We start from the raw sequence: 14,807 nt of genomic DNA, 5'->3' as shown, positions 1-14,807 counted from the left end.
TTCTACAAAAACAATCAGGACCTGATGGGTTCAAAGTGGAGTTGTCTTTAGCTATCCTTTATTCCAATGTTAACTTTACCTGTAGAATGCCCTAGGAAAAAACTGAAAATTCCCCCAATACACTGACTAAAACCAATGTTATATAACCTTGATATCAAAAGTAATCAAGACATTTTAAAAAGTAACATTACAGACCAATCTTCAATTATTGAAACAGATGTAAATATTTTACATAAAATACTAAAGGAATCCCAATTTTAAAATATGCTAATACCTATTTAAAGGTTTATTCTAGAAATGTAAGAGTAGTTCAAAAACAGTTTTAAAATTTATCAACATAATCCATTACACATCAAGAAATTAAAGGTGGAAAACACACTAATATTTTATCAATACAAAGACTCCAAAAGGCATAGGATAAAATTAGACAATCATTCCTACTTAAAAACTCTAGGAGAATGAAGCTACTTAAATATTCCAAATAGCAAAACATTAAACAATCTCAATGAAAGTCGGAAACTTAGATACTTAAAATTACTTAACACTGTTCTAGAGGTTCTTAAGCAGTGGTTCTCAAAAGGGGGAGAATTTAGAAACTGAAAGGTGGCATTTTGGGTTGTTTAACTGAGATTTGAGGAGAAGGGCTTGATAGCAGGCATTTAGTGGTTACTGGAAATGTTAAACAAAAAGAGATGACAGTGCTCGCTTCGGCAGCACATATACAAAAAGAGATGACAAATATGATAAAAAGTAATTCATACAGAAGTACATATAAATTACCAAGAAGCTATGAAAAATATGCCCATCATTAACAGGGAAATAAAATTAAGATAACAGGGGTGCCTGGGTGGCTCAGTGGTTTAAGCCTCTGCCTTCAGCTCAGGTCATGATCTCAGGGTCCTGGGATCAAGCCCCACATCGAGCTCTCGGCTCAGTGGGGAGCCTGCTTCCTCCTCTCTCTGCCCACCTCTCTGCCCACCTCTCTGCCTGCTTGTGATCTCTGTCTCTCTGTCAAATAAATGAATAAAAAATAAAAAATAAATCTTAAAAAAAAGTAACAGTGAGATAGCATTTAACTCCCATTAGATGGGCAAAAACTTAAGACAAAAAAAGTAACAGTTCTTATGAGGGGGAGAGGAAAAAAGGGTATTTTAATATGTTAGATATAGAAATACACTTCTCGCCTTCTGGTAAATTAATCTGGCTATATCTCTAACAATTAAAATATTTTGACCCAGCAATACTAATCTTGAGACTCAACACAAAAGTACCAGTATGTAAAAGCATTATTCACAAAGATATGTATTTAAAATAAATGCTTATAGTGGCAAAAAACTGAAAATAAGTGCAAATCAATAAAGGGACAGATGTACACAGTAGGTGAAAGGAGTAGAAGAGGTAAGGAAAATTAGGCGGGAGGATGAAAAGGATGATATTTAAATAATTTTATAAATTATTTCTGTGTATAAAACTAAAATGTTTTAAAGTCGGCCAAAACCTATTCATTATGGAAAAACCAAAAGTCTTTGCAAAAATAGCTTGAAAGCTCATTTCCAGTACTAACCGTAATTATCTAACATTTAGTTAACTATTCATCAGATGTGTCTACATAATTTCACATAACTGAGATCATATTATAGTTAATAAACATTAAGAAGAGTACAGAGGCACACAGCTTAACAGTTTAAAAAAAAGCTAAATTCATGTCATTTACTTGGAAATCTAAATGGTATCTCTAATCCATGTAATTTTTTCAATTTTGGAAATCAACATATTCAAAGAGTTGTTAAGAGCACAACTCTGGAGCCAAATAGTATATTTGCATTCTGGCTGCACCATTATTAGATCTGTTATCTCAAGCAAGTTACTTAACTGTTCTGGGCCTTCCTCATCTCTGAAATAAAATGGGAATACTAACAATACCTAGCAATACCTAAAGAAGTTAACAGTCATTAAGAACTTACTACAGTACCAGAACTTGAGAGGTATAGTTAATTTTACTATAAATATTGAATATAAGAGAATATTCATATAAAATAAAGCCCTCTGAACAACCTGCTGCCAAAGGGGAGAGGGTAGGGGCTGGGTAAAATAGGTGAAGGGGATTAAGAGGTACATACTTCCAATTAAAAAACAAAGAGGTCATGGAGGCACCTGGGTGGCACAGTCCTTAAGCACCTAACTGGTTTAGCTCAGGTGATTTTGGGTTCATGAGATTGAGCCCTGCCCCCAGCATCTCTCCTTTCCTCCCTTCCTCTTCTCCACTCGCCCTCCCATGCAAACATGTGTACATCTTTATAAAAAATAAATGAATAAATAGGTCATGGAGATAAAGGTATAGATGAAGAATATACTCAGTAACATTGTAATAATGTTATATGGTGATTACTATGCTTACTGGGTGAACACCAAGTAATTTACAGAATATCAAATCACTGTGTTGTACACCTGAAACCAGTATGTCCACTACACTGCAATGATAAATTATTTTAAAAATGTGAGATAACAGGGGCGCCTGGGTGGCTCAGTGGGTTAAGTCTCTGCCTTCAGCTCAGGTCATGATCTCAGGATCCTGGGATCGAGCCCCCCATCAGCCTCTCTGCTCAGCAAGGAGCCTACTTCCCCCCCCCATCTGCTTCTCTGCCTACTTATGATCTGTCAAATAAATAAATACAATCTTTTTAAAAATATATGATACACACACACACACACACACACACACACAAAGGAATTTTTTTTAGCCTTTAAAAAAAGAAATCCTACCATTTGTAGCGTGGATAAATATTGAGGGCATTATACTAAGTGAAATAAGTCAAACAGAGAAAGACAAATACTGTATGATTATATATGGAATTAAACAAACAAACAAACAAGCTCACAGAAACACATAACAGATGGGTGGTTGCCAGAATGAGGGTAGGGGGAAGGCAGGGGAAATGGGTGAAGGTGGTCAATGGGTACAAGCTTCCAGTTATAAAATAAATAACTTCTGGGGATATAATGTACAGAATGATAACTACTGTTAACAATACTGTATTATGTATTTGAAAGTTGTTGAAAGTAGATTTTTTTTAAAGATTTATCCTATTTATTTCAAAGAGAGTGAGAGAAGACTCCCTGACAAGCATAGAGCCCCACAACACAGAGCTTGATCTCACAACCCTGAGATACTGACCTGAGCCAAAAATCAAGAATCAGACACTTAACCGAATGAGCCACCCACACGTCCTGAGAGTCGTTTTTTTTTAAAAGTTCTCACCACACACACACACACACACACACACACCAGTAATAAATGAAGTAATGGATGTGTTAACTAATCTTATTGTGGTAATCATTTTGCAATACATACATATATAAAATCACTATGTTGTACATTTCAAACCACACAATGTTATATGTCAATTATATCTCAATAAAGATGGAAAAATAAATATCAGGATTATTTAAAAAAAAAAAAGGCCTCCCTGGGGACAGAATAATGAGGGCATTCAATCTTGGAGAATAAGGCAGAGGTACTCTTGCTCTATCAGATAGTAGGCATAATGGTAGAGGAATTTAGATTGCTAATCATACAGGGAATGAAGAGTATATAACAGACCATAGGGCCCTGAAGCAGAAGAAAGATGGCATTATAAATAAGTAATGAACAGGCCATTCAATAAATAGTGCTGGGAAAACCAGGTGTTACTCATTTGGAAAAAAGAAAATGGGAATCTCTACCTTACACTGAAGAACAAAATCAATTTCTGGTTGCTTAACAGCCTAAACATGGAAGCTAAACTTCAAAAAATTTTACAGAACTGTAATAAGAATAGAATACAGCCATGGGGTGAAAAAGAATTTCTTTAATAAAAAATAAAGAATGTGAAGAAAACCATGAATATACTTGATACTAAAACTGAAAATTTCTATTCACTAAAATATATAAACCAAAAAAGATGAGGAGTGCCCGAGGGGATACTAATGGTTAAGCAGCTGCTTTCAGCTCAGGTCGTGACCTCAGGGTCCTGGGATGGTTGGGCTCCCTGCTGGGCGGGGAATCTGCTTCTCCCTCTGGACTCCCTCTCTCTCTAAAATAAATAAAATCTTTGGAAGAAAAAAAAAAAAGATGAGATATCATAAGCTGGGATGAAAAACTGCATTTACAATTCGTGTAAATGATGAAGGATTTGAAGTACATAAAGGACTCTTTTCCAAGTCATATTAAAAAAAAAAAACAGGGGCGCCTGGGTGGCTCAGTGGGTTAAAGCCTCTGCCTTCGGCTCAGGTCATGGTCTCAGGGTCCTGGGATCGAGCCCCGCGTCGGGCTCTCCGCTCAAGCGGGGAGCCTGCTTCCTCCTCTCTCTGCCTGCCTCTCTGCCTACTTGTGATCTCTGTCTGTCAAATGAATAAATAAAAAAAATTAAAAAAAAACAAAAAAAAATTTCCAATAATAAAGGAGGTAAAAGACCTCAACAGGCAATTCAGAAAAGATAGCTGGTTAAGGTCAGGAGTACAAATTAAAATAACATGATATATCATCACACCAGGCTGACAAAATGTTTGAAGTCTATCAATATCCCAAGTTGGCAAAAAGGTGGCACTATAAGAAACATACTATGACTTTGGACACTCATTTGGTAATATCTAGTAAAGGTGAAGTTGTATAACTCACTAGGATACAGAAATCCCACTTCTGAGTGAATGGGTTAACCTATAATCTAAAGATACAAAAAAATTTTCACAGCAACACTGCTTATAAAAAGCCCAAATTGGAAGCAGTCAAAAGATAAAATTATGCAGCAGGCAAAATCAGTCAACTACTGCTAAAATGTTGACATAGATGAATCTAAAAAATGACGCTAAGTGAAAAAAAAAGTGGGGGGAGGCGCTTGGGTGGCTCAGTTGGTTCAACTTCCTTAAGCTCAGGTCATGATCCTGGAATCCCAGGATCAGGGTCCCGCATCAGGCTCCCTGCACAGCGGCGAGTCTGCTTCTCTCTCTGCCTTCTCCCCTTTCATGCTCTCTCTCATATAAATAAATACAATCTTTGAGATATATATATCATTATAAATCATTTATATAAGGTTTTATAACATACTATAGTATCTTATTTAGGAAGACAGAAGAACTGAAAGTACTTTTAAGGGAAAGAGAAACAGTAAGTTCAGAACTTGAGGAGGAGAGGGAGAAATGAACAGGAAAGGGAGTCAACAGAGAACTAAATCAACAACTTATTTTGCAAACTGGTTAATGGGTACAAACAAATCCTTCATACTTTCCTGTAATTCTCAGTTACTTCAAAATTTAGAAAGTATTCCTTAATATATAATTAACTTACCTTTGTAATTTCTTTGCTTAAAGTATAAAAATTGTTAATTAAATTTCACAGTAGAAAAGTAAGAAGGTAAAGGTGTCCCAGAAATTAAAAGATGCCATTCAGCTCTGCAGTTGCTAATAAGCATAATATGATGGGATGGAAAATGGGGTATGAAGAACTAATGCCAGGAGGCAGAAATTATTTTTTCAAGAGTACAAAAGAGGCTTTATATCACAATTCTCTTTCAAATTCCCTGTGCTCCTATTCTATGGCACTATGCTGAATTTCACACTTGTCAATATTGTTTTTCTTTAAACTTTACTATATAAATTTATATTCCCAGCAAACTGTGACTGATTTTACATATATTTAAATTTTATATAAATGGAATACTGTAGGTATTCTTTTAAGACTTTCATTTGACTCAACATTATGTTTCTGAGATTTACTGCTGTAGTTGTAGATCTCAGCGATAACTAGGGGTCAAATCACGCAGGGACTGTTAGTCTACTGTAAGACCACTATAGACTACTGTACTTTGAATGAAACAAGGAACCACTGGAGGATTTTATTTATTTATTTATTTAAGATTTTATTTATTTATTTGACAGATAGAGAGCACAAGTAGGAAGAGGCAGGGAGAGAGAGAGAGGAGGAAGCAGGCTCCCCACTGAGCAGAGAACCCGATGCAGGGCTCGATCCCAGGACCCTGAGATCATGACCTGAGTCGAAGGCAGAGGCTTTAACCCACTGAGCCACCCAGGCGCCCCCCACTGGAGGATTTTAAACAAAGCCTGACTTGAGATGTATTTTAAAAAGATCTATCCCATTACTGCGGTGTTGGACTATAAGAGAGTAAAGCTGGAAGCAAAACAACCAATTAGGGGCTACTACAAGTAATCCAAGTATGGTAAGACATTATTAACGGCAGAGATAATGAGAAATTGTCAGATCTGGATACACTTTGAGAGCAGAAATAAAGAAACTGAAATCTGACAGTTTTGATTTGTGGTGTAAGACTTGAAGACTAAGGATTTTGGTCTAAATTGGAGAGACAGAGCTGCCATTAAATGATAAGGAGAAAACTGGGGGTGAAATACACTGGGAGGGAGAGTTATATGGGGAATTCACTTTTGGACAGGATTGTCTGTTATACAACTACTGGTAGATAACTGAGCAGGCAGCTATTTTTATGTACTTGGAGTTCAGAAAGAAAGCCCAAGATGGAGATATAAATTTGAAAATAACAACATAGATCCATGATCCAGATCAGATGACTAAAGAAACGAAATACACAGGAAAAAAACCCAGACTAAGTTCTAAGGTACTTTAACAATAAGAGATAAAGAAAATACACAGTAAAGTAAATCAAAAGCAGTAATCTTGTTTTGACCAATGGGTAAAACAGGTTAAGACCCAGCCTGAGTGAACTACAGTTACATGCAAATTAAGTATTATCACCAAAGACGAAATCTTTAACTCTGGTCAGACATTTCATACAAGTGTGAACTGGGTTACAAATTGAGCATGAGTAAAAAGCAAATTTATGTTTCAGAGAAAACCAATTTTATTATTAGAATACAACTCAAAAGTATATTTATTATATTCATATAATAATGTATTATAAGTACTGATCATAGTTACAAGTGAAAGATAATGTTTTTAAACTTAAGTAAAAATATCTGTAGTTATATATGAATACTCACTGGAGAAGCTATAGTATTATATATACTAGAAAGACACCTGTATTGTTTTTACCTAGTGAGCAGTTGCTTTGCATCCTTCCATCTGTTGAACAACGTAACATGGTGCCAACCACACGGCCTCCCACAACAATCACACGCACATCCCGTCCATGAGATTCCTTAACATACTTCTGGAACAGGTATGGAGCTTCATGGCGAATAAGATGGCTTAGATCAGCCAAATGGTGCTTATCTCGAGCCAAGAAAACCGCTTTGCCTGTGGTCGAAAAAGAATAAAAAATATATGTAAGTCAAACTGCTCACAGTTGATATGCACCACCTGCATCTTCTTGAGTCTCAACCTGCTCTTTCAGAATCTATTACCTTTTAACAGTTACGGTAATGAGTGAAACAATACAAAAATGTGTATAAAGTTAATTCTCTCCTACCACTCCCTTAATTCCTACAGTAATCTAGAGTTGATTTTGGTATATGTCATAAAGCAGGGGTCTAACATTTGTATTCCTCCAGGTCAGCCAATAATGCCAGCCTAATTTATTAGCATAACATTTCCCTCTAAGTAAAAATAAGTCCTATATTATTATACAATATATATAACATTTGCATAGAAAAAAAATAGCAGTGGGGTGCCTGGGTGGCTGCGTGGGCTAAAGCCTCTGCCTCCGGCTTAGGTCACAGTCTCAGGGTCCTGGGATCGAGCCCCACATCAGGCTCCTTGCTCAGCGGGGAGCCTGTTTCCTCCTTTCTCTGTCTGCTTCTCTGCCTACTTGTGATCTCTGTCTGTCAAATAAATAAATAAAATCTTTAAAAAAAAGAAAAAATAGCAGTATGTTACTACATACCTAGTTTTATTTCTGAGTTCACTAGCCAATTCCATTACTGTATTTGTCAATTTTGGTGCCAAAACAAGTGGCTGGTTTTTTTTTTGTTTTGTTTTTTGTTTTTTTTAAAAGAATCCACCTATTTATTTGACAGACAGAGATCACAAGTAGGCAGAGAGGCAGGCAGAGAGAGAGGAGGAAGCAGGCTCCCCGCCAGGCAGAGAGCCCGATGCGGGGCTCGATCCCAGGACCCTGGGATCATGACCTGAGCCGAAGGCAGAGGCTCTAACCCACTGAGCCACCCAGGCGCCCCGGCTGGTTTTTTTTTTAAAGATTTTATTTATTTATTTGACAGAGTGAGAGAGATCACAAGAAGGCAGAGAGGCAGAGAAGGGAAGCAGGCTCCCTGCTGAGCAGAGAGCCTGATGCGGGACTCGATCCCAGGACCCTGAGATCATGACCTGAGCTGAAGGCAGAGGCTTAACCCACTGAGCCACCCAGCCACCCACAAGTGGCTGTTTTTAAAACATGGGTGTGGGGCACCTATGTGGCCAAGTCAGTTAAGTATCTACCTTCAACACAGGTCATGATGCTAGAATCCTAGGATCCAGCCTTGCCTTAGGCTCCTTCTCTTCCTCTGTCCCAGCGCCCGCTTATGATCTCTCTCTCTCTCAAATAAATAAATAAAGTCCTTTAAAAAAGGGGGGGGGGGTATAAATCCTTTGACATTCTTCTCACCAAGAAGAGGGGGGAATCTCTGTCCTTTCCCTTTGAATCGAGGAGGGCCTGCGATTGCTTCAAACAACGGAACACAGCAGAACCTTTTCTGTATGACTTCTGAGGATAATTCATAAGAGATCATGCAGTTTCGGTGTTCACTGGAGCCTCTCTGTGGAGCCCTAAGACTTCCTGGCTACCCTACTGTCAAGGCATTAATCTTTATGAAGTACTTGGATTCATGAAAATTTTATGCCTTAAGAAATCCTTACTCTGGGGGCTCCTGGGTGGCTCAGTGGGTTAAAGCCTCTGCCTTCAGCTCGGGGCTTGATCTCAGGATCGGGCTCTCTGCTCAGCAGGGAGCCTGCTTCGGCCTCTCTCTCTGCCTGCCTCTCTGTCTACTTGTGCTCTCTGTCAAAGAAGTAAAAATCTTTAAAAAAAGAAAATCCTTACTCTGAAGTCATTAAGATATCTTTATACACTTTCTTCTATAGCTTCATAGCTTTACTTTGTATACTTAAGTCTTCAAACTATATAAATTGGGACAGGGATCACTGGAATTAGTGATCTAAGGTCCTTGCATTATTAAAGAGGAAGATAAAGATATAATTTGAAAGTTGGTCTAAATTAAATATGCACCTTAAAATCTCTAGGACAACTAGTAAATGAATAGGAATAGCTTCTAGCCAAAACAGACTTCCAGAAGCCTGAAGTACCATGTACCAACAATTTCCTTTTATTCTCCCAAAGTCCTTCAAAAGCTATACATTTCAACTGGTAAGACTACTGTCTAGTTAATAACCATGAGGAAATACAAAGAAAATAATAATAGCATTGATCAGAGTAAGAATAATTTGTTTTGTATAATCAACCTTATTAATTCTCAAGAGTAATTTCAAAATGATGTACCATAGGAACAATTCATACACACCTCTATGACCTCGTGTATTCTTCACTACCATTGGAAACTCCAGAACTTCTGCTTCATCAATCATTTTAGCAAAATTTTCATGACCGCCTGGTTTGAGCAAAAAAGAAATTAAGAACAGTAACAGAGGTGTTTTGTGGTAAGTTTTGTCTATACTAAAGTCAGCAGCACAGAGGAGGTAGAAGGTTAAGAACCTGATAGCTAAATTTTGTTTTTCTTAAAGAAAGTTATTAAAAGTTGACTGGTGCCTGGGGGACCTGGGTGGCTCAGTCAGTTGAGCATCTGCCTTCGGCTCAGGACATGATCCTGGGGATTGAGCCCCGCATCAGGCTCCCAGCTCAGTTGGGAGTCTGCTTCTCCCTCTCCCAACTGCTCACCCTCACTCACGCTAATAAATGAACAAAATCTAAAAAAAAAAAAGGAAAAGTTAAAACTGTCTGGGTGTCTCAGGCAGTTAAACATCCAGCTCTTGATCTCAGGTCAGGTCTTGACCTCATGATCTCACAGTCCTGAATTCAAGCCCCATGCACAACATGGAGCCTACTTTAAAAAGCTGTAAGGAGGGGTGCCTGGGTGGTTCAGTAGGTTAAAGCCTCTGCCTTTGGCTCGGGTCGTGATCTCAGGGTCCTGGGATCCAGCCCCGCATCAAGCTCTCTGCTCGGCGGGGAGCCTGCTTCCCCCCCCCCCTCTGCCTGCCTCTGCCTACTTGTGATCGCTCTTTCTCTCTCTCTCTCTCTCTCTCTCTGTAAATAAATAAATAAATATTAAAAAAAAAAAAGCTGTAAGGACAGTTAAATACTAGTTTAAAATAACCCCTTTTAAAATGGATGAAATCTATCTTAAACTATAAATATTCTAATATTAAACTTAAAAAATTAATTATCTTTCCACTCAGTTACCTAATTCTATACAGTATTTTATATTTTTATCCATTATAAATATAAAATTTATTTTGTATTTTTATCCCTTATTCCTCCGCTACACAAAATAACAGAAGCACCAAGATCATCTTCAGTGTACTCACTGCCCGATTTAGATTAAGAAACAGAGTAGTCTGTTTACAAGACTTATCCAAGGTTGATGCTACCTGTGTTCTCTCCCTCATGAAACATACAAATTAATTTTTCTATCTCCATTAATCAGAGTACTTTCTACACTGAGCCACCCAGTGCCCATGAGTTAAGTTTTATCCTTTACTGTTTTTATTGCCTAAGAACAAATGATACAGTAACAAGATTAGAGCAAAAGGAACTACGGCTGTAAAAACTCAGCATGGTGATATAAAAGAATTTAACCTGGAAAAAGTTCATTAATCAACTGCAATATCATACATTTGCAGCTTAGAGACATTAAGATGATTCTGTCCCCTAATTTTAAACCTTCAACATTAGAGTATAGGTAACATTTGTTAATTTGTTTAACACTTTTCTCCTTTCCACTTTTCTGAAATCCGAAGTATAGACCCCTAATATAAGCTAGATCCCAAAAGCATCTGACAGAATTCTCAAACTATTCATATTGTCTCTTCTTGTCAATTGCTAAAAATAGCAACTGTATCCACACGTGCCATACACACTTGGGGAGCTCCTTTCTGTAAAATATTTAAGTTGGGGCCCCTGAGTGACTCACTCAGTCAAACGTCTAACTCTTAATTTTGGCTCAGGTCACGATCTCAAGGTCATGAGACTGAGCCCTGTATCAGGCTCCACACTCAGTGCAGAGTTTGCACATCCCTTTCCAACTGCTCCTCCCCACACGTGTGTGCGTGTGCGTGTTCTCTCACTCATAAATAAATCTTTTTTTTTTTTTTTAAAGAGGCCTCATTAACTCTCCAAGAACACTACTGAACATTTATTTGAAGAACTGTCTTTATGGAAAATTGTGATGATTTATAGTAAGTTTGATCCTTTCCAAACAAAAGAACTGGACAAACAGGAAATATACTAACACAGTATTATTTATGGCAGTGCTACTCGAAAGTGTTGTCCAGTAATCTGTGCCTGCTTGTGACTTCTCTGCTACTGATATGTGACCAGATAAATATGAAAAGAGTAGCACTGGAAGCTTTTATAGCCATCTTGCATTGCTCAGACATTTTTATCATATTTTATAAGAGTACTGAACCACAGGGGCACCTGGATGGCTCAGTTGTTAAGGAGCTGCCTTCGGCTCAGGTCATGATACCAGGGTCCTGGGATCAAGCACCGTATCGGGCTCCCTGCTCAGCGGGAAGCCTGCTTCTCCCTCTCCCACTCCCATTCCCCCTGCTTGTGTTTCCTCTCTCACTGTGTCTCTCTCTGTCAAATAAATAAATAAAATCTTAAAAAAAAAAAAAAAGAGTACTGAAACACAGCATGTTGGTCTTAAAAAAATGACCCTTTACCTTTACCACAGACAGTTTTTTAGAAGCACTAGTTTTCAAGTATACCTAGAATACTGTCATTTTCTTAAAAGAAAACAATTTTTGAAGAATTATCACGAAAATGCTGATAAGGATAATCAGACATTAAACAGAGATGTCACCAAATTGTATTATCTTTTACCGTGGCATTGACAAACTAAGGCCTTTAAGACAGATTTGGTCTAGTGTCTTTTTTTTATAATGCAGTTTTATTGGAACACAGCTTTCACACTACAACAGCATTACTGAGGGTCACAAGGGAGAACTTACAGCCCAGAAAGTGCAAAATATTTACTATTTGGCCCTTTACAAAAAGTTTGCTAAATCCACTCTACAGTATCATGGAATTAAATCTTAACGCAAAATATATAATTCTTGGGCCCAGTTTGTTAAAACTGAAAGCTATAAGAAATTCCTTCATGTTCACAATTTCCTTGTATCACATAACCCTATTAATTTAGTCAGCTTTCAGAACTATAAGTGCTGTAAAACTTGGGCTATAAATTCTTATTAGTGGGGGCGCCTGGGTGGCTCAGTCAGTTAAAGCCTCTGCCTTCAGCTCAGTTCATGATCTCAGGGTCCTGGGATCTGTCTGCCCCGCTTCAGGCTCTCTGCTCAGCGGGGAGCCTGCTTTCTCCTCTCTGCCTGCCTCTCTGCCTACTTGTGATCTTTGTCAAATAAATAAAATATTAAAAAAAAATTCTTATTAGTGAACTTACCATAAGAGAAAGTATCTGGCAGAGGGACACCATGGCCAGCCAACTCTTGAAAAGTCCAAAATTTATTAACACAGTTCAGGATGGCTTGAGGTCGGTTCATCAACCGACATCCCATCTTCTCTAAATGGCGCAAAACAGTTATGTCACTATCACTTTGCACCCAAGGGGTTGGTACTCTCACTACCACCACTTGGGGATAGGCAGTTATTAGTTCTCCATTGATCCGTAGACCTGAAATACATAGGAATGAAGCCAAGGCCATTAAAAGGGAATATACTAAAATATTTAAGAGTTTGGGTCACAAAACTAAAAGTAAAATTTTAAGATTTCACTGGAACGAGACATTCCTTATATTCTTTACAAGAAAAAGGAAAACTTGAGAAAAATTCCTGCAGTGATTAAATTTGTATGTGTCAATAAATGAAACACCAAAGAGCCTTTAAAAAAAAGTCATGGGGCACCTGGCTGGCTCAGTTGGTAGAGCCTAGGACTCTTGGATCTCAGGATCATGAGTTCAAGGCTCCACATCAGGTGCAAAGCTTTCTTAATAAAACTAAAAAGACCGTCATAAACTCTATGTTCAGAGACAGAAAAAACGTCCAGATACATATGCTGAATTAAAAAAAAGGCGGGGGGGCACCTGGGTGGCTCAGCAGGTTAAGCCTCTGCCTTCAGTTCAGGTCATGATCTTAGGGTCCTGGGATCAAGCCCTGCACCGGGCTCTCTGCTCAGTGGGGAGCCTGCTTCCCTCCACCCCCTGCCTGCCTCTCTGCCTACCTGTTATCTCTCTCTGTCAAATAAATAAAATCTTTAAAAAAAAAAAAAAAAAAGGGCAAATCATGGGACACATGGCTGGCTCAGTTGGTACAGCCTGTGACTCTTGATCTCGGTTGTAGGTTCCAGCCCCATGCTGTGTCTAGAAATTACTTATAAATACTTAAAAGGGGGGTGCCTGGGTGGCTCAGTGAGTTAAGTGTCTGCCTTTGGCTTGGGTCATGATCTCAGGGTCCTGGGATCGAGCCCCGAGCCTCCTTGCCCTCTCTCTCTCTGCCTGCCTCTCTGCCTACTTGTGATCTCTGCCAAATAAATAAATAAAATCTTTAAAAAATATATTAAAAAAAGGCAAATTGATGTATGGAATTGTTGAAGCACTACACTGTATACCTGAAATTAATACAACACTGTATGCTAACATTATATAATGGGATTAACTCTATTAATTATATTTTTATGTGTTTATTTTAGATAAAGCAAAAAATAAGAAGTTGCTTTCTTTTAGGGTTTTTGTTATGATTTTATGCCTAGGTGTTGCATTTTATTCAACACCTATTAAAATTTATCCTTAAAAAAAAAAAAAAAATCCAAGACCCAGGAGCCCAGGAGGCTCCTTGGGGACTGCATGTAACCCTTGATCTCAGGGTTGTAAGTGTGAGCCCCAAGTTGGGTAAAAGATTACTTAAAAATTATAAAGTCTTAAAAAAAAAACCTGTTTACATTAAAAAATAGTATGCTTATTTTCAAACATTCAAATACAAAAAATATATAATGTATTTGGCTCCCAATCAACATCCTAGGTACTCAGTATTTTGTTTTTTAAAGATTTTATTTATTTGATAGAGATCACAAGTAGGCAGAGAAGCAGGCAGAGACAGAGAGGAGGAAACAGGCTCCCCGCTGAGCAGAGAGCCCAATGAGGGGCTTGATCCCAGGATGCTGGGACCCTGGGATCATGACCTGAACCGAAGGCAGAGGCTTTAACCCACCGAGCCACCCCGGTGTCCCGGTACTCAGTGTTAACAGTGGTATATATTTTCCCCACTGCTAAGTATAGAAAAATATTTAAGATATTTTACTCTCTCATCACTCAAAATTACACCAGAGACCTCTTTCTCTGTCAGTACATTTAAAGTTTTATTTCCTTCTCTTTTTAGTGAGTTAACTGGAATTATATCCTTTCAGAGATAAACCATACAACCAATACCTTACTCATTCACTTACTATTAAGCAATTATTGTGTCAGATTATTTTGTAAAGATTAGAAATAGATTGGCAAATAAGGCAGATAAGGTCCTTATTCTTAGAAGAATCCACTCTAGTGGGAGAGACACTTTTAAATGTGGAAGTTCTGATATAGTAAAGAAAAGTAGGTTAACACCTGAGTTAGAGCATAAGGCTTAGGTATGTGTGTGTTTAAAGAGGAATAAAACTTCACA

General features: G+C 38.0%; 1 protein-coding gene across 9 annotated transcripts in view; it reads right to left on the bottom strand.

Annotated features, from left to right (window-relative positions):
* Positions 1-14,807, bottom strand: part of RIMKLB (ribosomal modification protein rimK like family member B) — a 137,492-nt gene that overhangs the window by 52,232 nt on the left and 70,453 nt on the right. For 8 of the 9 annotated variants that reach the window (XM_046012605.1, XM_046012606.1, XM_046012608.1 and 5 more), the window contains 3 exons: positions 12,595-12,825; positions 9,478-9,564; positions 7,061-7,264 (listed from right to left, as the gene is read on the bottom strand). In XM_046012605.1, coding sequence (XP_045868561.1) covers positions 7,061-7,264; positions 9,478-9,564; positions 12,595-12,825 — 522 coding nt within the window. The remainder of the gene's footprint in view (positions 1-7,060; positions 7,265-9,477; positions 9,565-12,594; positions 12,826-14,807) is intronic. The other variant, XM_046012609.1, reaches the window with a different exon arrangement.

Source organism: Meles meles, chromosome 7 (genome assembly GCF_922984935.1).
Source record: "Meles meles chromosome 7, mMelMel3.1 paternal haplotype, whole genome shotgun sequence".
Lineage (NCBI taxonomy): Eukaryota > Metazoa > Chordata > Mammalia > Carnivora > Mustelidae > Meles > Meles meles.
The sequence above is the reverse complement of the archived record's forward strand: the minus strand, read 5'-3'. Positions and strand labels throughout refer to the sequence as shown.